We start from the raw sequence: 26,878 nt of genomic DNA, 5'->3' as shown, positions 1-26,878 counted from the left end.
ATAGTTTACCGCGGGGGCTAGCCAGTGGGCATCTTGTCTCGCTAGGAAAGCGGTCTCATAGCGCCTAAAGTCCGATAGGTTGACCCCTCCTAACGATTTGTCCAATCGTAATTTTTTAATGCTGATCCTCGCTTTTTTTCCTTTCCATAAGAAGTTGGCGAGAGTTTGGTCCAGTTTGTGGAAGAAATCTTGGGTGAGGGTTAGAGGAAGCATTGAAATAAGATAGTTCACCAGGGGACCATCCATCCAGTTGGTTTTTTATTTTAGTTAAGGTAGTCTTCTCATTTTGCTGAAGGGTTTCCATAAGGGAGTCCCCAAACTCTATACCTAGGTACTTTACAAACCCTGCTTGCCAGCAGAGCCCAGAGTTCCCCAGCATGTCCTTAGTGGCTAGGATGTTCAGAGATTTGCCCTCCGATTTCTCCCGATTAAGTTTATACCCTGAATGGGTGGAGTATGATTCAATGGTGGACATCAAGGCGGCGATGGAGGGCTCCGGGGATTCAGTTACTATCAGGATATCATCCGCATAAGCGGCTAATTTAACGCAGGTATTTCCAAAGCATACTCCCTTGATGCTGTCGTTCTTGTTAATGTAGGCGATGAGGGGTTCCATTGCTAGGAGGAAGAGTGACGGGGAGAGGGGGCAGCCCCGTCTGGTCCCCTGTTCCAGGCCGAATGTGTCCGACAGTGAGCCATTTATGGCAATGCGAGTGGATGGGGAGAGATATAAGGCCATGACCATATCTATGAAGGTGTTACCTAAGTTGAAGGTGGACATACAATGTTTAAGGAAGAGCCAAGAGACTCTGTCGAACGCTTTCTCCGCGTCTAGCGTAATAGCTACGGAGGGAGCATCAAACGCCTTGGCCTTTTCTATTACATGACAGAGAAGTCTCGTGTTGTCGTTAGACATGCGGTGTTTTAGGAACCCAACCTGTGATGTACTAATTAATTTAGGGAGGTTCGAGTTCAGTCTGGACGCGAGGATTTTGGCGTAGATCTTGCAGTCCAGATTTATTAAAGATATAGGTCTATCATTTTTTGTCAGTAGCGGGTCCTTCCCCTCTTTGGGTATGATAATAATGGTGGCCTCACTCATTGATTTTGTACAATTTCAGTGGGTTGGGCTTAATGAAGATACGAGTTCCTTGTAAAAACCGGCTGAGAAGCCGTCGGGCCTGGTGCTTTATTGCATTAACCTGGTGCTTTATTGCGTTAACCTCCATTTAGACAACCTGAGGTCAGGATCTCTTCTTGACCCCTGCCCTCTGAAAATCCTGAAGGAATGCAGGGATGTCTTACGTCCTCCCCTCTTAGAGGTGATTAATCAGGCAATTCTTGAGGGAGTCTACCCTAAATCTTGGAAACGGGCCATCGTCAAACCCCTCCTGAAGAAATCTACATCAAACCCTCGCATGCTTAAGAACTTTCGCCCCATCTCCCTGCTCCCTGCCCCTGTGAAAATATTGGAAACTCATTTAAACACCCATCTGAGTTCCTTTTTAGACCAGGCCAGCCTGCTTGATCCGTCCCAACGTGGCTTTCGCAGGGCCCATAGCACAGAGTCTGCCCTGACAGTTGTTTCTAACAACATACACGCTAAGGTCGACAGTAGCCAGACAACCATGCTGGTCCTGCTCGACCTTACAGCCGCATTCGACACCCTTTCCCCAGCAATTCTGGCGAGGCGGCTGGGGGAGATAGGGGTGGATGGACTGGCGCTCAGCCTTCTAACATCTTCTCTTACCCAGCGGGAACAGAGGGTCAAACTGGGGGACCACCTCTTCCCAGTACAGCCTGTGCAGTGTGGGGTTCCTCAGAGCTCGTCCCTGAGCCCCACGCTCTTTAATATATACGTAATACCTCTGGCCAGGCTTGTTAGATCCTTTGGTCTGGAAGTTGTATCCTACGCGGAGGACACCCAGCTCATGGTCTCCATCTCACACAACGCTGACATCTCTGCCCTGAATTTTAAGATCTGTATGAAGGCAGTCGCGGTGTGGATGGTAAGAAACTACCTCAAACTGAATGGGGAGAAATCCGAGGTCATCATTTTCGGAGGAAAGCAGGAGACCTGGTCCTCGGACTGGTGGCCATCGGAGCTTGGGGCATGCCCAATTCCCACGCATTTAGCTCGGAACTTGGGTGTTATCTTCGATTCCTCGCTATCCTTTGAAAAATAGGTCAGTAGGACAGCCTCAACCTGCTGTGGGGTCCTACGGATCCTTAGAAAAATTGTTCACTACCTTTCAATGGAAGCTCGTAAACAGGTCACGGTAGCCCTCATAACCTCCCGCTTGGACTATTGCAATGTCTTTTACCTGGGAATTGCCAAGCAACTGGTTCAGCGGCTCAAATTGTACAGAACTCGTCCGCAAGGTTTGTAGTTGATGCGCCCAGGCGCTCATCAGGCTCAGCCATTAGAAAAAATCTCCATTGGCTTCCTGTACAATCTAGGATTGACTTTAAGGCACTGTGCCCCACCCATCGTACCTTGTATGGGCTTGGGGCAAAAGATCTTAGCTCCCTTGTGTCCCTCTATGTCCCGGGTAGAGATCTTCGATCTGCAAATAAAAACCTCCTCGCAGTTCCTAGAATCTGGAAGGCTAGATGGGGTGGGAGGGCCTTTTTTGCCCTGGTCCCAAGGTTGTGGAACATCCTCCCTGTCGAACTTAGGGATCAACCTTCGCATCCCCTCTTCCGGAAGGCCTTGAAGACCTGGCTATTCAGGAAAGCTTACCACTAGCCATCATCTCTCTCCCTCACACATCAGACTGTTTGTTACCATCCCCAGCGCCTTGACGCCCTCAGGCAAAGTTGCGCTATACAAGAACCAAGTCAGTCAGTCAGTTTGAGGGTTTTAATGAAGTCCGAGATTTCCTGTAAGGTGAGCGGGGAGTTCAAGTTCAAATTATCAGTGTCATTGAGTTTTGGGAGGCCTAAGGAGTTCAGGTATTTGGAGCATGCTTGGGAGTCGAAATCTAATTTATTCTTGTAGAGATCCTCGTAAAAGGACTTGAAGGTGTGGAGAATGAGGTTTTGTTTAGTTTGGATAGTATTATTTTGATCTTTGATTGAGGCAATGTTGAATAGCCTATTATGTTTTAGATAGGATGCCAGTAGCTTGCCTGCTTTGTTACCTTCACTTATCCTCAATGATTTGAATTTATTAACCCAGACCCCCGCTCTCCTGCTAAGAATCGGGTTATATTCGAATTTCTTTTTAGTGAGGTTGTTCAGAATCGAAGTATTGTAGAGGTCCGCCGCATGAGATAGTTCCAAATTCTTAATGTCTCTTTCTAAAGCAACAAGCTCAAGGTTTAGTGCCTTGTTAGTTTGCACCCGAATACCAATAATTATCCCTCTTATAGTGGCTTTAAGTGCGTCCCAGACATTCGCTATGTCCGAGCCCGGAATATCATTTAAGGCAAGGTAGTCCTGTATGGCCGATTCAATTTTTTTTCTTGTTTTCTGATTCTGTGAAAATATCGTCATTGAAGCGCCATCTCTTTGGGGGAAGGATATATCTGGATCCCACTAGTTTAGTTTGGATGCTGGAGTGGTCTGAGACCAGTTTGGGGGCAATACTGGTTTCCTCAATAAGGTGAGTGAAAGGGCTATTAATAAGGATATAATCAATTCTGGAGTAGGAATTATGGAGAGTCGAGTAGAACGTGTAATCACGACCATCAGGGTGTTGTAGTCGTCACGAGTCATGTAGGTCAAATTTGGAGCAGAGGCGTTTTAAACTGTCGTGTGAACGGGTGGGATGGTAGGTACAGTTTGATTGGAGATCAATTACCGGGTCTAGGGGTAGGTTGAAGTCCCCCCCAACTATAAGTAGTTCATCTTGAGGTATTGTTTCGAGTATGGTGGAGAGGGAGTCCCAAAAGATCAGATCGTCACCATTCGGGCCATAAATATTCAGAACGTGGATGTGATCATCGTTCTTTAGAAGGTATGCCATGACTAATCTACCATCGGTATCCTGAGTATGTGATACTAAGGAAATATTGGATTTTTTTCCAAAAAGTGTAAGGACCCCTCTCTTTTTGTGTATGGCCGAGGAGCATAAAGTGTGTGAAATCCAGTGTTGTTTGATAAATTCAGCGTCCTCGTTAGACAATTTGGTCTCCTGGAGAAGGAAAATGTCGCCCTTGGATTTGGCTAGATATTCTAGGACTTTCCTCCGTTTAACCGGATGATTGAGCCCTTTGACGTTTAGGGAGACAATGTTAAGGCCTTCCGATAAAGACTTGGTGTGGGTCATGAAGCTGCAGGGTGTCGCCTGTGGATTGATAAACCTACTGTGGTAAGAGTTACCGCATATTTGGCTTTGAGATCTGGTCTGGCTCGGCGATAAGGGTTGTGTAGGTCAGAAAAGGGCTGGATGAGCATGTGACAAACAATCAACCATAAGCATTTCCGTTTGTTAGAGAAGTGTACTGTTGCAAATAAAAGAGAACACAAAAAAGCAAAACAAGAGTACAAAAGGCATAAGGCATACTGAAACAGTCCAAGTCTTTGTCAGTCTTTGTCTTTTAACAGTCTTTGTCTTTAATCTTTGTTACACCAAAAAGCAACCATCCTTTAACAAAGATTAAAGACAAAGAAACTTACTAATTTGGACCTCAATGACATTTCTTCAAGTGCATATGATTGAATGAACTTTCATCTTACAATCAGAAAAAGGTGTGCCCAGGACTTTGATTCTTTAGCTTTGTGCAGGATCTCTCCTACACACATACAGGCTTAACCAGGCGGCACCGTATTTATTAAACGTCACTAAACACTGCACGCATACTGGCCAGAGCGCCACACTTCATGGATCACTAAAAACCCTACAGCTAGAGAAAACCTAAACTAATGAAGTATCCCCATTTCTGCTGGTTAAAAGCAATATCCGCTATTTTCCTACATAGCTATACAGCATAGTTCTATGCGATTCTAGGAAAGACAATCAGGTAATATTTATCGTTTCCTATGTTACTCTTATATATACAGGGGGAGGATAGAATTTAACATATTACTAATAGTGCTTTATTCGCACTATTGCGATTAGCTAAATGTATCAACCATCGGCACCCTCTGTACTTGCGGGTTAGTGCTCACCCAAATACACAGGGAGGGCATTTGTCGCTTGATGTTTAATGAATTAGTGACCATCTATTATAGATATGTTGATACTCTTCTTTTGGGGATATATCGTCACTTGATTTGAGGAATATCTATGATAATAATTTGTTATCTATAGGAAAATATATCTTTTTGCTAGGTTATTTATTGAATGGAAGTATAATATCCCCCTCTTCTTTTTAGAGAGCTGTGGATTACGCACGTTTTCACACGTATACTGACCCAAACTATATGGAACCATTGAATTAAACTGTATGGGACCAAGTACAATTTTAGGTGCGTAAATATTTTTGAAACGTAGAGCAATTAGGATTCAATAAGAATGACTGGTATAACTTTAATTAATTCGTACATTTTGTGATCGGTACATATAGATGACCATCAAAGAAAACTGTTGAAATCGCTTTGATGGTTCTTGAGGCTCGCTTGTGACCCTTGTCGAGTTAAAGGATACAGCCAAATCATTAATGAGACACGAAATATTCGATATCTTGTATGGATAGCTGTATATATATTTTGTTACAGATGGGTTAACATGCAGTAAATAGGCTATCCTTGACTTGGCTTGTTTTGTTCCAATTAGGAATTTTCAAATTCTGATTAAGTATGATGTCAATGATAACATCTAGAGCACTTATGGTGTGTATACACTCTAGACCATGGAAAGAAATAAAGAGTGATTATCTACTCTATGCTAGAGGTAGACATTTTAATGACATTACTGTAACAATCCTCTATATAAGTGGTATATAAATGATTGTATGAGTGTAATGTTTAGTCCTTTTGAATAGATACAGGAGTATTGCTGTTTATGATGATTTGATTTATCTCTGTTCTATATATTTATGTTATATATATCTTTTGTTTCAGATACACTGTATATTTGTAGGAAACTCATTTTAAATCCTGAAGAAGGTGTTGGCTTTAAATAACAAGTGCCAAACCGAAACTCGTCAATGCTAATTTGAGTCATGATACATTAAGTCGCTGGATGCAACTACTTCAATGACGATAGATTTACAATTTGGAGTTTGATCAAATCCTCTTCGACTAACGTTTTCTCATCTCATTTTAATTGGAATTATTTTCCTTGTATTTCTTTCCCACTGAGTGTAATAATTTGATGTGTATAAGTATAGGTTGTTATTGATGCTATATTTTATATTGTTTTTATACATATTGAAATAAAATGTACATTTTTGTACAAACTTATCTATATTCTTTTTACTCCTGGTCTATTGTTTAAAATTAATTGTATATGTATGGAATGATGTGGGGAATAGTTGTTGCTATGTTGTAAGTTCACCCAAAGGGGAAACTTGTTTGACATTTTGGGCCAAGGGGGTGGCCAAGTCACAGCCGGATGCACAGGGGCCTGCTCTTTGCTTGGGCGCGTCTCAGGCCACGGACAGTGTAGGAATGTGAAATAGCGTCCAATCAGCGCATAAGTACAGCCCGTTCACCTCACAGGCTTGGGGCAATGCAGCAGTCCAGCCCCGGCCCGCCCCGCACAGAGCAGTGTCCCCACTTTTTAAGCCCAGGACCAATCTAAGATTAGATTTGGCTGAGGACATCTTGGTTTCTAATTTGCGGACAATGATACAGGAAATGTACTTTTTTCTTGTGTTGCAGAATCCTTTGACAGTTACAAGCTATTTTTTTACGGAGCGTGAATAGATGACAGCCTTATTAGTGACACTGAAAAAGATATGCAAGAGTGACCTGGCGTTTCGAATGAACAGAGCACCAAGATGCAGCTAGCAACTCCAGCGCCTTGAGACCCTCAGGGGTCTTCTGCCACGTTTTATAAATCCTAATCGATTGATGATAGGGAGCAATAACAATCCCATTTCAATCGTTTAGGTCTCGGCTGGCGTAGGCTGGGCAAATGCGCAGTCTCGCCGGCGAGATTTAATGTTTTCTAGGACTTTCACTAAAGGGTTTCAAGCTCCACCCCTCTTTCCCATTGGCTGGCGTCACCGTTTATGCTAAACAGTGGCCAGCCATTGGGAAAGAGCATTTTCTGACGTAGACTTTTCTCTTTTGGAGACGGCCCACTTGGACGGGCTTGTCTGCCTTACGTGTGTAGTAAAAGCTTTCTTATCTTACTGGGCGTGTTTATTTCCCCCCCCCCCTGTTAATTGGAGCATTGCAGCTGCTTTGCTGAGGGAGGAGCGCTTCTACGTGAAGTTAAACGTTTTTTTTTTTAGATTCTTTGTATTTTCTGACGTTTTTGTTTTATGTTTTTTTTTTGTTTTGTGTTTAATTTGCAGGCGGACCCCATCCAGTTTTGGACTGTGTGCTTTCGCCGGTATGTATGCAGAGATGCCAGCACAAGTAAGGTAACCGATGTTGGCTGTGTTTTTTATTTCTAATGTTTTTTCTGTTTACTTTGCAGGAAGACCCAAGCCCGTGTGTGTAGGACAGAGCGGCCAGGACTGTGTTTTTGCCGGTATGTATACAGCGATGGCGATGGTATGCAGGCGGCCTCCAGCCCGTGGTATGTATGCTAAGGTAAGGGATGTTGGTTTTGTTCTTTTTCTAATGTTTTCTTTCTGCTTACTTTGCAGCCGGACCCCAGCCCGTATGTGTAGGAGAGAGCGGCCAGGACAATGTGCTTTCGCCGGTATGTATGCAGCAATGGTATGCAGGCGCCCCCAGCCTGTGGTATGTATGCTAAGGTAAGCAATGTTAGTTTTGTTTTTTTTCTAATGTTTTCTTTGTTTACTTTGCAGCCGGATCCCAGCCCGTGTGTGTAGGAGAGAGCGGTCAGGACTGTGTGCTTTCGCCGGTATGTATGCAGCGATGCCAGCATAAGTAAGGTAAGCGATGTTGGCTGCGTTTTTTTATTTCTAATGTTTTCTTTCCGTTTGTTTTTTCCAGGTCCCCATTGCCAAGCGCAAGCACAGGATGGCCGAGGGCAGCGATTCAAAAGGTACGCTTTATTTAGGGCTATGTTCGGTTTTCTAGGGATGAAGTTGTTGACAATTATGTAAATGTTTAATGTGTTTCTATTTTTCCAGGTCCCCCATTGCCAAGCGCGAGCACAGGATGGTGGAGCGAAGCGATGCAAAGGTACGCTTTATTTAGCGCTATGTTATGTTTTCTAGGGATGAGGTTGTTGACAATTGTGTAAATGTTTTATGTGTTTCTTTTTTCCCAGGTCCCCCATTGCCAAGCGCGAGCACAGGATGGCGGAGCGCAGTGATGCAAAGATACGCTTTATTTAGCGCTCTACTACACACTCTACTACTCACTCTCTACTACACACTACTACTCTCTACTGCTCACTCTCTACTACACATTCACTACTACACATTCACTATTCTCTATTCTTCGTGGAGAAGCATGGCTCAATGGTTAGAGCGGCAGACCCCGATGCAGAGGTCTGGCCCAGGACGAGGGTTAAATTCCTGCCTCAGCGGCTCTTGGACTCAATCTCCCCGGACCTGATAATTCTCGCCTCGGTGACTAGTCTAATCACGGGTGTGACTCTGGGCAATAGCTTGCTTAATCTCCACGACGGCCCCAGCAGCGCTTGGATGCCTGGCTTCACCTTGGGGGTGCCCAGGAGTGGACATTTCACATGGAAAACCAGGAAGGGTTCCACAGCGGTATGAGTGCAGCGCCGGGACGCCCCCTCTTGTGGGCAGCCGTGCGCTTTACAAATACAACACATTTACATTACACGCTCTACTACTCTCTATTGCTCACACTCTACCACCCACTCTACTACACACTCTACGTCTCCACTACTACACACTCACTACTCTAATACACTCACTATTCTCTACTACACACTCTACTTCTCTACTACACACACTACTACACGCTGTCTACTACTGTCACTCTACTCTATTATCTACCTCTCTTTCTACCACTCTCTCTACCACTACACCTCTAACTCTCGCTACTCGCACACATTCACATATATATACAAATGTGTATATATATATATATATATATATATATATATATATAAACATATATATACACACATCTGCATATCTATATAAATATATGTATGCATACGTATGCATGTTATGTACATGAAAGTTTGAAAAACACTAATAAAAGCAAAGCTAAAAAACCAACTAATTACAAACAGAATTGCTTTAACTTAAACGAGGGCGAGACCTATTGCATTTTCAATGCTTGTTATAGAATGCCTTACAAACAGGTAAATGCATAATATGTAACAAAATCTCTAGCTTCATATAAAAGTTTACTTGTGTTTTACGCAAATGCCGTTAGTTAAAAACAATTCCCATAAAGATTGGTTTACTACTAAAAAAGCAGGGTAAATTAACAGATTTGAATTCATGGCTGCACAGATATAGGTTGTACGAGCATTTCCTCCAGGCAGAGATGATTCCCCAAATCGATACCCGAGAAAACTTAACTTGCAGGACCACAACGGGGGATGTGAAGTGAGACAGAAAAAAAAGGAACATGACATCTCAATACCGGAGCTTATGATGGTTCACATCTGCGGGGGTTGAATGAAATTTGCCTTAGAAACTACCACTGGGAAATCCTTAATCGCTGAACAGCTGTTCACGGAATGGCAGCAATGAACGGCAGTCGAACATCTGGAGGGGGCTGCTTAGAGTGCAGAAAGCTGGTTAAGACGATTTAAAGCTTTTACTGTGAACATGATCACGTTACACCAGCCCAGAGAGAAAGACTGTCCGATCAAAGGGACCTTCAATCTCCCCTCCAGCAGAGATAGGAAACTACAACCGAGAAAGTAGAGGACCCGTTGCTGAGGGTAGAAACAAATCATCAAAGAAACATCATCAAATAAACATTTACAGAGATTACATTAGATAGACTAATCCCAGTTACAAAATAATGCACCCACGCAAGGAGAGGGACACTGTACGAAAAGCTCCAGTTAATTTGCAGGTGCAAGTTTCTTCTGATCGCCTACTAAATGTAGGCCTATACCTCTGCCAGCTGGAGGTGGCACGGCTGTATGTGGACAGAGTCAGACGGTAAATGGCAGGAAGAGCTCTGTAGTTGTGCGATTGTCTAGGTAACCTGCCAGTGTTCTATTTGCCAACATTTAATTCAAGGAGCGGGTGAGGCTCAAAAGATGCTCCTGCAGGTTGATGCAGTAGTGGTAGGCCGCCATTGAGGCAAAACGTCTATAACCCTTTCATTTATTCCGATGTACATGTGGGTGGCTGGTGAAGAGCCAGTTAGTGGACCTTTAGGCAGCGATTCTAAAGGCCCTGCAGGACATTGGGTTGACCTGTAAAGTTTTTGTTGTGTGATAAACTCAGACTCCAGAAATCTTGTATTACTGCTGCAACCAAACCAAGATCATTTCGCCCAACCACAGTCACAAACGTATACATTTCAAATGTTTGATTTGCTAATATACCACATCCAGCCAAAACCGACCCCTCGAGGTCATCTAACTACCCTAAGTGCCAAGTCATTGGTGTTGACTTCACTCACTTGAGGTGGACCTGTGCTCCTGTGGGAAGATTATGGAGCAGGTTTCTCACAACTCTCCTGAATGAACGGAACCAACCTAGCCTGACCCACTGCTTGCCTTGCTGGGGTATGTAAAGGATCTACCACGTGGGGTCCATAGATTCACAGCTATATCATGCCTCCTAGCAAAGCGCGAGATAGCCACGCACAGGGGTAGTAGACTGTGCCGTACTGTTCCTCACTGGTTGAAAAGCTTGACGTATTGCGACACCACTAGCAAGATATGGGTCAAGCTACAACCCCCCCACCCCTGGCCTAGACACATCTGGCAACCACTCCGAGTGCATCTCCCGTCACAAGAACACCGGGATCCGGAATGATTGGGAAGGCCCTATACTATTTACCAGTTTTATTCCTGATTGCTACCTTACATGAACGGGCACTGCTGTAATGCCCCCTGATGAGCTCACTGCCGCCCCTTCTGCTGCTGTATGCATCATGTCTTCTGCTATCCTGTCTTTGCTACTGTATTTAACTTTCTGATTGGCCCTTACGGAAACCCAGTTGTAGACTGCTGATCCTCACTGCTTACCCACAATGGGGGCTCTACATTTGTATGTTGTGTACCTTATCAAAATGATTAAGACCAAAAAATAAATTAACTGACCCCAGGTGAGAAATACAAACTTTGCAAATTCATTTTGCGCTCTTTTGAGGCAGTGCTTCTATCCAGATTGGTCTCATTGCAGCCTCCAAAGGAAGACTTGCTCCACTCAAAAACAGAGCACACGGCAGCAACTTACATCATAGGAGGCAAACATCAATATGGGCCACATACGGTTAGTCGACTTTCTGCACTGGTGCCTGGTTGAGGATTGCTGCGTTTTCTACACGTCCTAACACTGTCCTGCATCACAATGCTCACAGCTATTTGGGTAAAAAGTCTCAGTAGGTCAAAAAGTCGCACTCTTTGCTACACAGAGGGGTTTTATGCCTAGAAAGAACTGTATTCATAAAGTGACCATTTACGATGTCATCATATTTTGGGCATGCCCACTATATGTATCCAAGACACAGAAAAATATTTTTTACGATTTAAAGAAACATATGCATCAAGCTCTAAAATAATGCTCGTAAATGAATACCGAAAGCTCAACTTCAGCAATCTTATCAAGTTGCTTAAAATGTGCTTTATCTATGATCTGTGACTTAAAAAATGTATTTTAGTCAGTTGCTGTAAATCATACCATTCAGCCTACTTATCATAGTCAGGTGAAGTATTCCAATATAAAAGGTTTAATACGTGTGCAGCATCTAGCATCCTAACTGTCCTTAGCTACACTACCTACACCCCAGCATTTACAAGTCCTGCAATAAATTGTCTAAATTGTTGCTGTTTGGGACATATATATTTTACATAAAAGTAATGCCTGTGCTGCCCATATAGCACGTTACAAAATATATAAACTAATTGGTAGTATGCAAATACAAAATAGCCCATGGGAAGCACACTGTATATCATTACTTTTAACATGTTCGTCTATTCAGCAAGAGTATGACAACTTTATTTATAAAACAATAAAATAAAATTATCAGAAAACAAGAAAGTTGAAAAAAGCTGATTCTTTTGAGTACGTGTCATACTCCCGAGAAGAGCGGAGTATCAAAATTTAAACAATATTTCTAAAATTGAATGATTGGTTGTAATTCAGAACGAAATCAAAAAGAGTGATGGGGTTTGGCAAATCTTTTGACACTGTTTCACAGACACATTAGTGAGCTAATCAGCCTGGCTGTGGGACCAGGGACACCACTGACTGCTTCCTACCCACACATGTCTTCCCAAACGGGAAACATTGTTTTAAGGCAGCAACAGTTCCTTTAGGAAACACTCGCTGGTTAAACAAGGATTGGCAAAGCCAATTGGCTTGGTCGACTTTTTTTTTGTCATGATGTTGCACAGCAGCGCAACCGTTTTGCAGCATTGCTGAAAGTAAACAAAATAAAAGAGCTATGATGCGGCCAATGCCCAACCTCAATGGAGGAGGGGGCAGAAAGGGGAAAAGGATGTGGCGCTATGGCCAGAGATGCTGACTTCGGAACTAGGTAAGTAGGCTAGAGTCTTGGTGTTGCTTCCACATCCTGTGATTCTGGGGAAATGACTTATCTCCCCTGTAAAAAAAAAAAAATGGAGCGGGAACTTGTGTAATGCAACTGATGCTCATGTAAAGTGCCCCAATACCTTCCGGTCAGGTTGTTGCTATTTAAAAATGCAAAAAAATAAAGAAATATTACCTCAATTACAGTGAAAGCAGCGGACAGACACTAATTGAGTTAATAAATCTGGACTTGGTGCATGCTCCACACAAAGACGGGGAAGATACGCCTCACATGCTCTGCAGAATTAGAAGGCAGCAAAAAAGTGATAATTATACCAATAAATGGTACTTAATGGGTGGGCTAAAGGCCCCCTTTTAGAGGTTTTTATTTTTACACAACAGATTGCTGCCAAGGGACAGTGTATGCACTCTGCCTTCAGGCAAGACCTAAAAAATAAGGTTCCTTTTTTAGGAATGCAAACAAATCGATGGTAGTCTGCTGTGCTTTGCAGGCCAATAGCCCTGTGTAGCCAGTCACAATGGGCGGTAAATAGTTACCTGTTATTAGACAGTTGTCCTGTGTCTACTCACAGGTGTGCAAGGCAACATCGAAAAAATAAAGACGGATTGTAAAATGTCGGTATAAGATTTTCATACCACGGACGCTTATATTCCATGTAATGAAATGACAGATTACAGTATTATGACACTATGTACCGCTGCAAAATGGAGGGACATCACTGGACATCCTCAGACAGGAGAGGGTTTATATAATGAACTCAAAATATACGAAGACTAAAGTGCAGTGCCAAGAAAAATGAATCCTGGTGTCCACAGGAAGAGACTCGATACAAGTTACTACAGTTTTGGGAGGATTTCTTGAAGCCATGCCTTCAAATGTCTAGCTGAGAGCAGAATACAATATCTATCGCGAGAATGTTTCACTATGACTTGAGCTTTACAAGATGTGGCTAGCTCTAAAAACCTATCACAAATGTATGAAGCGGCGAAACCAAAACAAATCAGTGCAATATCATCTTGTATCCTTTTATACCATCGCTCTTTCAATTGACATGAATAGGTCATAAATCAGTTCACGTCTGGCTCAGTAAGGATATCTCTGATCAGTGGTTTAGTAGTCCAACTCTCTCCTAATGATTGTAATTATTTGCCAAGCCTTCATTAAGATTTTGTTTCATTAGACACCTTTTAAGACCATATGCCAGCCCCACCCCAGACACTGAATGGGGATAGAAGAGAAGATACATCCAACTTACCTCCTTTTCTCGGCACAGTAGTGCAAAGAATGACGTCATTGAATAGAGCAGTTACTTGCTACATCTGAAAGGCAATAGAGTGCAATGACAGGCTTCTTGAAAGAGTAATGATAACCCACCTTTCTTTCCTACACGGTACATTTGGATGGATCATTCAAGTTAAGTGGGGAACTTACCTAAACTCCCTAAAGCTATTCCTGCTCGAATGTTCCCGTGAGGAAAACGCCTCTAGTAGTAAGTAATTCTTTATTTAGATATAAAAACATATCTTTAAAAGATTGCACAAATCACATTATGTACAGTTTTATAAATAAAAAATGATAAAAGAATAAAATGTAACCGTAAGCATGCTAGTTAAAACATTTCAATTCATAGATTGGCCCACCCGGGCATTGCAAGTTCTGTTAAAGTGCATGTTCGATCTTGTCAATCGGCAGTACAGTCTCCGCAATGTCCATTTTATCTAGGGTGCGGTAAGCGTGCTGAATGAATTTGGACAAGTTTATGTTTAAGACAGTATTATCTGGAGACAAAGCAGCGATCATGGCATGCCTACAGGTCCGAATTCCCAGCCTGTTCCATTCTGGCTTGAGCAGACACCTGCGTTGGAAATTAAATGAGGGACAGATGCAGAGCACATGCAGGATTGTTTCTGTTGCTAACCCGCATCCTCTGCATGTTGTGTCTTCCTTCTTACGGCGCCAGGTGGGTAGGTTTTGGAGAAAGCGCCAATCTCCCATTCTTAGGGCTATCAAGCAGCGCTTTAGATAAAGTGAAAATGTCATGGAGAGGTAGGCTGCAGGGGTCAGTCGATTGTAGGAGTTAACTACCGCCCAGGAGTGACTACGTTTCGTGACAAGAGCTTTGTCTAACACCAGAGATTTCAGTCTTACACATTTTTTGATTACATTTTTAAAAACAGTCTGACTTGGGTTAAGAGCACAGAGATCAGCAACTGACATTTGATGGATGTAATCATTCAGAAGGCACCCGAATGTTCCCCCTGGATTAGTCTCGTTGATTTCTTTCCAGGTTAGGGACTCTAGTGTACCTGCTTCGGCCTGTCTTAATTTATGACACAGCTTGAGGTAAGTACCCACGTTAGAAGCTTCGTAGTTGGTTAATCCCAGCTCTAACCTAATCTGGGCCGGGGAAGCAGTGCTCGGTAAATGAAGTACCTTTCTGTAGATTTTGGTTGTGTGTTTATTTAGGGCAGTATTCATTTTACCTTTAAAGGTCTCTATACCATAAGAAAGTGTTGGTCCGATTTTTGCTCTAAGGACTTCTAGTAGAGGGGCAAGGGTTGGACCAGAGAGTTTCTTCGATAGCTTGGCCAAGGATACACTAGGGCCGTAGTTTTAGCTATGATCACACTACTTTGCTTTGAAAAGCTGCCCCTTGCGTCCAAATGGACCCCTAAGTATTTGTATGATTGGCCAATCGAAAGATTTATTTTGTTAATTGACCAACCACCGCCGCTGTAGTGTTTCTTACCAAAAGGGACTATCAGAGTTTTCTCCATGTTAATTTCTAATTGATTGCCAGTCGTATATTGCGATAGTGCAACAAGGAGCCTTTGTAACCCTACTCTAGTAAGACTAAACAGGGCCAGGTCGTCGGCATATAAAAGATTACATATTGCCGCTCCTCCTATTTTGGGTGGATGACTATTTACCTTGTCTAGAATACTTGACAGGTCAGATATGAATAGGTTAAAGAGAAGAGGGGCCAGCACGCATCCCTGCTTTACACCGCGTGAGGTCATAATTTTTCGCGAGAGGTGCGAGCCGGACCCTAACTTCACTCGAACCCATGTGTCAGAGTATAGCTGAATTATTGGGTTCAGTATGTTGTTTGGTATACCCCACTGTGTCAGTTTTTTCCAGAGAGCCGCCCTAGGCACTCTATCAAACGCTGCTTTAAAATCAACAAAGCAGCAGAAGACCATCTTATTTGTTGATAACGCTTGATCGATTATAGTGGAAATTGCCAGCAAATTTGTCGTAGTTCCTGAATTAGCAACAAACCCTGTTTGGTTCAGGGGGATCAGATCGTGGTCCTTTGCCCATTGCCTTAAATCTTCCAGAATGAGTCCTGCAAAATGTTTTGCCTCTATGTCCAGTAGGGCGATCAATCTATAATTGTTAGGCATAGCACGTGATCCAGATTTATGAATGGGATGAATTATTGCGCCCGCCATGAGTCCGGGATTGTCCGTGTTCTCAGGGTGTAGTTAAAGAGATTTAGTAACACCATGGACCAGAAGGGAATGTCCGATTTGAATAGCCTTTGTGGTAGGCCATTCGGGCCTGGTGCTCCATCTTGCCTCCCTTTTGTCACAGCTTTGGCAACTCGATCCTCAGTTAGTGCATATGCAGGGGTGGGTCCTCGGATTGTATCCAGGGAGATATTTTGTGCTGCATCTTCCGCAATCCCGCAGCCCCTGGGGGATCTGATGCAGTCCTGGTCGTCTTGTGCCTGAAAGTGATCTGTTAGAAATGTTGCCCATTCCGCTTCCTGTATGTTTGCAGAGCCAGAGTTTGTTAGGGGCAGGTTGGTGCGGTTAACAAGGGACCAGAATTTCCTTGAGTTTTTTTGCTTGCTTTCCCACACCAATTTTACCCAGTATTGATTTTCCTGAGCCCGTTTCTCTTGGAAGACTGCCCTCCTGAATGCTTTTTGGGCGTGGTGATATGTGGCGAGGAAGGCACTATTCCCCGGGAATTTTAACGTCAACCTCAAAGTGGTGTTCCTTGCTCTCTTTAGTGGTTTTAAGACAGCGGAGGATGAGGCCCCTACTGAAGGTGGGCTGTTTAATCTCCGCGCAGTCGCAGGATATGAATTGATCAGATGAAGGCACAGCTGCGACCATTTCCATATCGGGTTGACATCTTTATCAGAACTACCTGTTATGAAGTCCTTGCTTGCTTTTAAAACACTCGGACTGTTGGATTCATTCCATTTGAGGCGCTTGAGGTTTTCGGTGTGAATTCCCTCGTAGGTTATGGGAGCCACTTTATGGAGTTCAGGGTTTGTGGTGAAGGTGATGACCTGGGGCCTGTGGTCGCTTTCAGACCGTGGGTGGATGCAAAAACAGTTCAACTTAAACAGTAGTTCTGAGTTGCAGATAGTAAAGTCTAAGTAAGACTCTTTTTTCCATTTGACCAGGTCCAGTTTGGGGGTGAGTCACTTGCTGTCCTTCCATTCACTACCAGGTATCCTGCGTTATAGAATCTCGTCACAGAGAGTTCACCTAGTATGTTTGGGGCTTGCTTTGAAGGTTTGGATTGAGTCAACACCTCAAAGATGTTAGTCAGGTCCGGTCCTTCCATGTCTGCTACGTTCCCCTGAAATAGATTTGTATTGAAATCACCCGTGATGATGCGGTCTGAGTTGGGATATTCAGTAGCTATGTCATTCATGATTTCGCACAGTCGGACCAGATGGTCTTTTTTTGTACGGGTGCTGGGATTAATGTACACGTTGACGAGGAGAATTGGACGCTGCATCCCCCAGGGGTTAAATTTGACCCCAAGTAACCAGTCTTCTTTGAGGTGAAATTGATTGAGAGCGCCTTTTAGGTTATTTGAGATGTATATGGACAAACCGCCTTTGGGGTGGCCAAATCGGTTGTCCCTGAGCGCTGGTTTCCAAAACTCGATATATCCTTCTATGGGACGGCCCTCTGTCGCCCAAGTTTCCTGTAGGGCGATTGCTGTGTGTTTGCACAAGAAAGCCATAGTGTCTTCGTTTGAAGTTTTTTGATGAAGTCCACTGATATTCCATGAGCACAGTGAGAATGGAGGCCGTCCCTGCTTGGTGTCTCTTTTGTGCCATATGTCCGCCGCTGAGATGGATTTTCTAGAGGGGATGAATGTTTCTACGGGTGTTTCCCCCGCTGGCGGTCAATTTGAATGTTTTGATGACAGAATTGCCGGCAGCCAGCCCCAGCTGTAGTTGGATTCTTCATTGGCCCCAGCTTTTTCCGGCCCTTTTGGTTTGATGTCGGCCCCTATAGCATTTTTTAGGACCGAGTAGGGTCTCACGCGTCCTGTTTTTTTGGATGTTAACAGGTGGCTGGGTGAAGTCGGCCTTGTTAACAGGGAGGTGGGGTACCCGGGGGTGGAGTAAGGGTACACTCTGATTCCCCAGTTCCGGAACGTCGACTTCTGTTCAAGAAAAGCTCCTACCCAGCTAGTCGATGAAAAAGTCACCACAGTGACCTCAGATGGTTGATTACCTCGAAGGGGGGGGAATTCGATGGATTCAATATTGTTCGAGGCCAGTCCAGCTAGACCTGGAATTCCTTCTGCTAGTTTTAACAGGTTGGATCTATTAAGAATGTCGTGCCGCCCTTTAGATTTATATTCGGGGGCCAATAGAATCTGATGGCACGGTGGATCGTTGTTGATTGACTCCGGAACACTTGTGGGTTTGGTGTTAGAGTTTTCGGGTGTCCTGTCTGGTTTGATTTCGTATAGCTGTGGTGACAGTCGTTGCGGGGCCCTCGTCGAGTGTAAACTATGGCTGGTCGCAACTTTGGAGTCATTGCAGATGGTTTTAGAGTAATTGATTCTTGACATTGCGTTTTCTTTTCCCGGGGAAATGAGAGTCGTCGGTGGTCTGGAAGTTTCTGGTGTCATCTTGGGCCCAGATGCACTTGCCGTGTCTGTGCTCGCCTTGATGGTATCTGTGTAAGCCCTGCCCTCTATTTAAAGACTTCACTACTGCTCAGTCTTTACCTCCGTTTAAAGATTAAATGAAGGTGTGTGCTTTGAAGCTCTACTTTCTGGCAAATGGTTGCAGGAAGGAGAAGTGTTGCCTTAAGCTGAATTTGAATGGCACCTCAACTTCCTTCGATAGGGGCGGGTGCTAGTTTATGACTTGTGCCTCCTTCACTACTCTTTGTAATAATGTTGTCATCCTTCAGTGAATAAGATCTCCCACAAGATTCCATAAACCAGCTGAAGTAAACCATAGTGATGAAAAATACTAGCATATCTGCAGCATGGCGGTGTGTGCAGAAAACCACACAGCACTTTAGCAGCGTATTCAGCTATTTTAAAGCGGAAAAGCAGTTGCGGCCTAAGTATGTGTTTAAAATTGTGCCACATTGTTAGCCCTGGTAATAGAAGAGCAGAAGGAACCACAAACCAACACAAAATATTGACTAGAAACAACTCATTTAGATTGTAACTTTATTCATTGATTACGAGCGGGATTTGAAACAGACATTTAAAAGTCATACAGATTACAATATTCCACTTAAAAAACACAATTGAAATAAATTACGGTGGGATTAGCAGAAAGGGGATGAAGCTGCCTCGCAAACACTCTGCGAGGGATCGGCAGAGTGGCAAACATGAGTGCTCACAAGATCACTAAAACCTCCCAGAAAACTACACAACATAGTCACCCAAAAGAAGGTTTCTGTCCACATGTCCCCATGAATGATGAGGCTCACTTGCATTTTGTGAAGTAGCTACATCACAAATCCCTGCTAAAATCCAACAAAAATCTAGCGCCCTATTGTTATTAAAATATTTATTAAAAAAGTACAACAAAAGACGAGTTTTCTTTTGCTGTGTATGTACTTAATAGATTTGTCTTTGCTCTCACCATCTCACACAACAGTCTGATCTTCCAGTGTGTGTGCTCCTGTGTGTGGTCACCTGTCCAACCACGTGTGGACAAACTGGAAATGCCCAGCTGGGATAAGAGTTCTGGTATCCACTGCTGGTAGTTACTCTGCGAGGCCCTGAAAAATTGAGACTAACTAAGCAGTTCTATGGTCTTCCAAAAAGTGCACAAGACACCGCTTGGTCTATCCCCAAATTAATATCTTTACAACCCTTACTTTGAATCTCTTAACTCCACAGCAACTGAATTCCTTTATTAAACATTCTGTGATATGTGCAGGGGCATGACTAGACATTCAGTTACATTGTGGCAGCATCTCTTATGGCGGAATAAAATAAAAGTTTGAGGAATGTTTTAATTTTTAGCCAGTGCAAGCAGATGCTAGGAAATGCCTAGAGTTAGAATGATATCTGAAATAGGTGTTTTCCGTAATAGAAGGATTACTGTGGAGTTGGTATGGCCCTATGCAACGGTTATCTTAGGAAACTCAGAAAATATATGGAGTTTAAAAATAATACGCCAGTCATGGAATACAATGTAGCAGACTACTTCAAATGTTTACATCACGGCATTGCCCTAATTCACTGAGTTCTGTGGTAAGGCCGTTCACCAACATTAAAACTGTACACAATTCTTTAAAAATATTGCACAAAATTCATACTGGTCTAATCAGGTTAAACAAAGAACTTTTCCAAACCACACCAAAAGGCATCTGATCACCATGCAGTTGGGATTAATGTCCTTTTATGAGAGGTCTGCACTCTCGCACATATGCACTGAACAATTTGTCTCTCAAGCCAAACCTCCATTGGCAGAGTGAGCATCACCTCATACAAAAGAGCAGGGGCCTCCTCGCAGATATTCTGCTACAGCCCTGCCATCTTTCCCTTCTGAGGTCGGAGGGCCTGCAATAAACAAGCCTTGGCTCGGTTGTCACAGGGGAGCCATGGGAGCCAGAGGCTTTCTGCTGTGGCATGCTTTCTCTGATAACACACTTTGGATACGCACAGGGAATGACTGGAAGTCTTACTGTGTGCGCAACTTCCACAAAAAGTGTTCACACAGCTTCCCCAACTTACACACGGCTAATACACAGCGGCATATGCACTGGTATATAGCGCACATACCAGTAAATACAAAGATTCACATCATGAACTCTTCTGCTGATGTGTGTATACATTTCTACGGAGACGGACAAAGCCACACGGTCCCTTAATATGCAAAACCTATTCTGCGCAACTGGCTTTGAAGGGCAGTGGTAGACCCAAGCAAGCATACATGCAAAAATGCTCATAGACGATGCCCTTAACCCAAGACGTCGATATGGACACAAAATCATACACAGTCCTCATAGCCACTAAAGTGCAACAATGTCTTACACTCACCAGCCAAAAACGAATTATCAGAAACTCATACATACAATACACATGCTCACCATTCATATCAGACAATCATCCACCTGCATTTCACACATACTCATGCATACAGAGTCCTATACTTAAGGACAGCTTGCCACTATGCGCACATATGCACTCGCCAAACCAACCACAACAAGAGCGAGCTGCTGCCACACACACATACGGTTATGTATCGGTCTGAAAACTAAAAGCAGGATATAGAAAAGACTATTCTTTGACATGCCAGCAGATGGAGCTTGCTAGGAAGATGAGAATCAGCTGCACTAGTACCATCAGAACTGTTCCTACCAACAACTGGTCATACATAACTCCCATATCAACAAACTTGTGAAGCATAGAAAGTTCTAGGACAGCACATGAAACTATATCTTGGAAAAATAAGATGGAATGGAGGCACATTCAGCATCAAGGTCCGAACCAAGCTATTCTGAAATGAATGAATAACGAAGAAACACTGTTTGCTCAACAAATAAATATGCCACTGGACTCCACAAGCACATCATTATGACCGGCCAAGATTTGCTTGAGGAACCTACTATCATGTACTTTTTAGACCACCTTATAAAGTACAATTTGAGGAAAAAGGTTAACGTGGAGGCACACAACTGCACCAGATTTAGAGAAAACAGCGACATCCCTTTAAGTGCAAGGACAGGAATGTCGGAAGTGTAAAATGAAGCAAGGGACTTTAGCGTGCTGAGCTACTTCATGACATATGGAGGACGACACTGGTTCCCACAGTTTAGGCATTTAGGGCAAGTGGATAAGTGCAGAGCTTAAAAATAGTTGAAGGGGGGTGGGGCAGGCACTGGAGGCATGTCAAGACCGGGTTCGGAGTGGCACATATTAACCTATGGTGCAAACCATACTCTAAAGCATCCTACTGAAAAGACAAGGCAAAGGGCTGCATGCAGGATGCATGGTGAAGACAAAGCCTTGGGGCTGAGGCGTTCCAATGGCTACTTATGCTCTTCACAAGTGCAAAGGTGCTTCCGCTTCCTCCTACAGGATATTCGCATTGGTCAGTCAGTGAAAAAAGACCCATGTTTCATTCAGATGAATATATCTGATGGGCAGAGATACAGTACATTTTCCTGGAGTGTTTCTCAGTACTTCATCTCGCACAATGAGACTACAGGGGGATAGTCATCAGTCCCACCTCCCCCATCAATGGTCCATTGAGTATACACTGAGTTTGATAGGTCAGCCGGACACTGAAGAAAGCTCGTAGTCACTTGAGGAACTGATCTGCCTCTCCATTTTCTTCTGTTGCTTAATCTTCTGACGGATGTCCACTTTCTTCTCGAAGTAATCCACCAGTGGAGCTTCAGTGAGGATGGATGCCAAGATCTGCTCAAAGGAAATGGACCAGTCTGCATCAATAGTGCTACCATACCTCGGGCCAGGGCAGGTGGACTCACTGCCAACCAGAACTGTGTCATCAGCAATATCTTCGCAGGGCAGGGACCCAGCACTGACCATGGAATAGGAGGACATGGATAGATCATCTTTGTTTTCATCATCTGATAGCAGCTGTGCTGGAGACCCCGTTCCTTCCTCACTCCCTGCTCCCTCATCGGACTTCTGGGCATCCTCCTGAGCCTTTCCCGGGAGGTCATAATGAAGAACATCTGTCTTAGCCTGCCCCCTTTGCTCCGGTTCTGCATCCTGGCTGTTCTCCGAAGTAGGCGTTCGTTCTTCCTCATCGCTTGGTGATTCTTCTGCCATTGGTGTTTTATCACCTGCTTTCGAGGGTGGGTTTGAGAACTTTTTGCCGACCTCGCCAATCCGCAAGAGAAGGCTCGCCACCGTGGCAATAGCATGATACAACTCCTGCTCTTGAGGGACCTCGCTGAACATGTTATAGAGGGTCTTGCACAGTTCAATAAATTGCTCCTTGAAGAGAAGAAAAAAAACATTTAATGACTCAGACTACAGAAACACTTTTTCAAGATGGACAACTACAGAAACTTCAAATCCATATTTATATATATTTATTTTCCACCTATAGCTGCCAAGTAATTCAGTGACTTGCACCACAGCAGCAAATCGGCTGCAATTGTACAAATTATGATGTGCATGGGTCAAGAATAACCCACTTTGTTGCAGCCGCACTGTTGCATTCTTTTTTAGAACTCATTTTTAACTACCAGTGGCATCTTGGCAGGCTCCCCAACAGGTGCTGCCTCCCGCTAAAAAGCTAGTCATTACCAGCCCTACCTTCCTTGTTTCACCTCTGACTTATGGCAGTTTCCCAAACCCCTTCCGCTAATAAATCTTCTATGCCTTACTCCTACATCTGGTCAACTGTCCACTGCACTAATGGGATGCTTTTTACACAGCACATAACGAAAGCCCTGGTGCACTCATAGCCCTGTACCCAGCTCCAACCACCAAAATGCTGGTTGGCTTTCCAAGCTCCAGTCTGTTCTCAGGCAAATCACACATCTGTGCACAGCACCCACAGGATGCTCGGACACCATCACTAACTATAGTCCCTGATAGCACTTTTTCAACAGGAAGGAAATCTTTCCCGATCAGTACTCTGCATCTTTAGGTGTTCTGCCACAGACTGAAGGCTTTAAGGAATGTGAATGCCCTCAGCCTCATTTCAGAGACTGTCCACAGAAGTAACTCCGAGTACCTGGTTGACAAGTATCCTATGATATCTTGTTACATGTGTGCTTGCTTTCCAAAAGTTGAAACGATTTTCTGACATATGCCAACGACTTCAGAGTCCAGCCTCTCAAAGAGATCTCGATTTTCACTATGAAAAAGAAAACCAGACAGACACTCTGGATTACAAAAAGGCTCAAACTCAAATGTGTTTCCGTCCAAAGTGTGCTTGCTAGGGAGAGAGCTAGAGGCTCCTACTAACATCACCCTAGTTTCTGATCTGTGGCGCTAAAGAGAACTTACACCAAGCTCGGTCCTCGTGTACCAACAGGGCAATAATAGCAGGGCTTGCCTACTGAACGGACATGGTTCACCTGCTGCGTTTGCATAAAAGTCTAAACATGCCAACAGAGGGTCTTACCCTGAAGTGCTCCATAAACCTGAGCTAATACGCCTCCTGAGACATGAACTCAACCATCAGTAAGTAGAGCTAGGTGAGTGAGCAAAGCTCTATAACGTGACCAGACCCAGGCAGAATAGCCTGTAGCATGTAAAAAGCATACACTGGGCTGTTATGGGGGCCTATGGATGCCACAGTGTAAGAGAAATGTAAACATGGGAAGTAGTCACACTTCAGCGATGTCCCCTCCGCTTATTTGGGGTCTGCAAAAGAACCACTTTGAAACATATGGTACCATATTGAAGATGTTGTTCAATTAATTGGTGCAACAGGTCTAGCGGCATGCAAGTGTCATAACAGGAACCATCACCTCATTCACATGCAGAAAGACATTTTCAAAACTCCACTCGGCACCTAGCTTCTCCTGCTCCGGACCCCAAGGTAATCTGGCGTTGTAGCACACCAGGGAGGCACTCGGCTTCTCCTGGTGGGCCCGATGATGAAGCATGTCACCAACCAGGTTGGTGAGTGAGGGCTTCCCACAAAACCCTTGAAGGTTTCCAAAGTGTCAACAAGAGGGTATCTCTCTATAATCTTTTTTCACAGTCTTTGCCTCTATGCCTTGACATAGACACCTTTGCATATGACACTCTTCTTTTGTTTTGCATACGTAACCCGGGGGAATAAGAGTGCCTTACACCCTCTCTCTCTCCGATTGTTTCATAGCACTGCATTAACTGCCTGCCTAACTCTATCCCTCATTGCACATAAAAGCTATATCATCAACCTCTTTTTCACTTAAAAAATACGGAGATCTGACAGTGTATCAATATCAAGTCTGCTTTTCCTCCTAGGCCTCCCCCTTATTGTAGCATACAGCATTGGACAGCCTTAAAAGCCTTATCTCCTTCAGATGTCAAAATAATCCACTCCCTCAAATATACCTCATACACATGTCTTACTCTTGCCCTTCATTAAAGCTCTCGCAATAGAAGTGCTCTCACCCCTACTCCCCATTATCGTTCCCACTCTTACGCATTTCACAGAATGCCTAAAGACAACCCAGATCCACCCCCTCCCAAAGAAATCGTAGACCCTGAAGACCTGCCCAAACCCTAGAAGAAATACTAGATCACGATGATCGCACCAACTACCGGCACATCATTTACAGGACTGTCAACCGCAAGATAATCTAAAAGAATAGCCTATAGTCAGTGCCAATGATCTTCAATGCAACCATCTTCTGCATGTTAACCAATGTAGCTTCACATTACACTGCTGAACAGAGACAGCAACCTTAGAAATCATAGACAATGCACTCCGCAATACAGGTAAAGATGGCTTTTGCTTCCCAATACTGTTGGACCTCTCAGCTGCCTTCCACACTGTCAAATATCCCACAATCATCCACATCCTGAAGTCCTGAATGATATTTACTGGCAAAATCCATAACAGTTTCACCTTTTACTTATCCAACCAAAACCAGTTTATTCAAATTAGCACCTTCAGATCTCAGAAGAGCCCCCAGGGTTCCATCTGGTCCGGTTTCATTTTCAACCTTTACATGAGGTGCTGATTTGGATGTGAATTGAGCTTACACTCGCTCAGGTCTCCAATATCAGCATGACAAGTCTGAAACATGCCCATGTAGCACAACTCTAATTGAAAATCTCCAGTGCTCCAGGCATTCTGCACCTCAAACATTGCTTGCAGCTCATCCTATCCTATGCAGCACCACCTTCAAGTGCAGCCCCACCATGACTGAACTCCTGAAGAGGTGTGGCGCCGTGGCCAGGGCGACGGACGCTGGGGATTACGGTTCGATCCCAGGCTCCGGCGACACGGGTCTGCCCAGTACCATGCGACTCTGGGCAATAGCTCGCTTAATCTTCCCCAGCGCCGAGAGACCCCTTCGGGTGCGATACGTGCACTATACAAGTACTGAATTTACATTTTTACATTTATTTGCCGAGAACAATAAGCAGCATCTAGTCCACACCAGACTCCATGACATGAACCTGAAAGGATTCAAACTCAAAAATTGACCTAACCGCTAAATCACTTTGATTCACACTGGACACCAACCTTATCCTCAAGTAACATTACCAAGAAAACAAAGGCTGCCAAAGACCAGCTCTTTCCACAAAAGAAAGTGAAACTATTCCTCCCTGAAAGCCACTTTTGAATTTGAGAAACTATGGAGGGCAACAATGCCCTGTTCCATGGCCTCCCACACTCCACATTGGCCCACTAAGGCACATCATACACACAGCAGCACACCTCGCCCAGTACCTGAAGAACGAGGACTACATCATCCCCATAGCAATGGGATGCAAACAGGTCACTTTGCCGACCTGCACCTTCTCAAATATCAGCTGAATCGTATAAACGCCAGCACAATAAGCACCCCTGCATTTCTGACTGAAATTCACCATCTCTGGTGGCACTTGGCTGACCCACAGCCAGGACACAATCAGAACGGTGGCAAAAAAGTACAAACTAAAAAACAAGGCAACAGGTATTATCCATTGATGATACTAGGACCTGGAATAACAACCAAGTCCTGGCTCCAATTTAGGTAATAGCCAAATACATTCCTATTTAAAGAACACTATATCACAATGCAGTAACAGTCCAATTCTGCATCCAAAAGCCAGCTACCGCTCCTATAACTCGGCTGCATTTTTGACAATGACACTGTACGGGGCTCCAAAGCTTGTTGGTAGGATCAGGCTATACAAATATCACATACATACAGACATAGAAACAAGTATGCTGGGTCAGGACGCGTACTCATGTGCGCCTTGAAATGTCGATTGCCTTCTCAAGCTGCAAGACTGAGGA

General features: G+C 44.0%; 1 protein-coding gene across 4 annotated transcripts in view; it reads right to left on the bottom strand.

Moving 5' to 3' along the window:
* Window positions 1–19,144: 19,144 nt before the first annotated feature.
* The window catches only part of TBC1D9B (TBC1 domain family member 9B), a 169,932-nt gene continuing 162,198 nt past the window's right edge, over window positions 19,145–26,878 (bottom strand). For all 4 annotated transcript variants that reach the window (XM_086931332.1, XM_086931334.1, XM_086931335.1 and 1 more), the window contains one exon: window positions 19,145–22,914. In XM_086931332.1, the coding sequence (XP_086787458.1) occupies window positions 22,222–22,914 (693 nt within the window). In that variant the 3' untranslated portion in view covers window positions 19,145–22,221. The remainder of the gene's footprint in view (window positions 22,915–26,878) is intronic.

The sequence above is a fragment of the Lissotriton vulgaris genome, chromosome 7 (assembly GCF_964263255.1).
Source record: "Lissotriton vulgaris chromosome 7, aLisVul1.2, whole genome shotgun sequence".
Taxonomy (NCBI): Eukaryota; Metazoa; Chordata; class Amphibia; order Caudata; family Salamandridae; genus Lissotriton; species Lissotriton vulgaris.
Note: the sequence above shows the minus strand (reverse complement) of the source record. Positions and strands in the feature narration are given on the sequence as shown.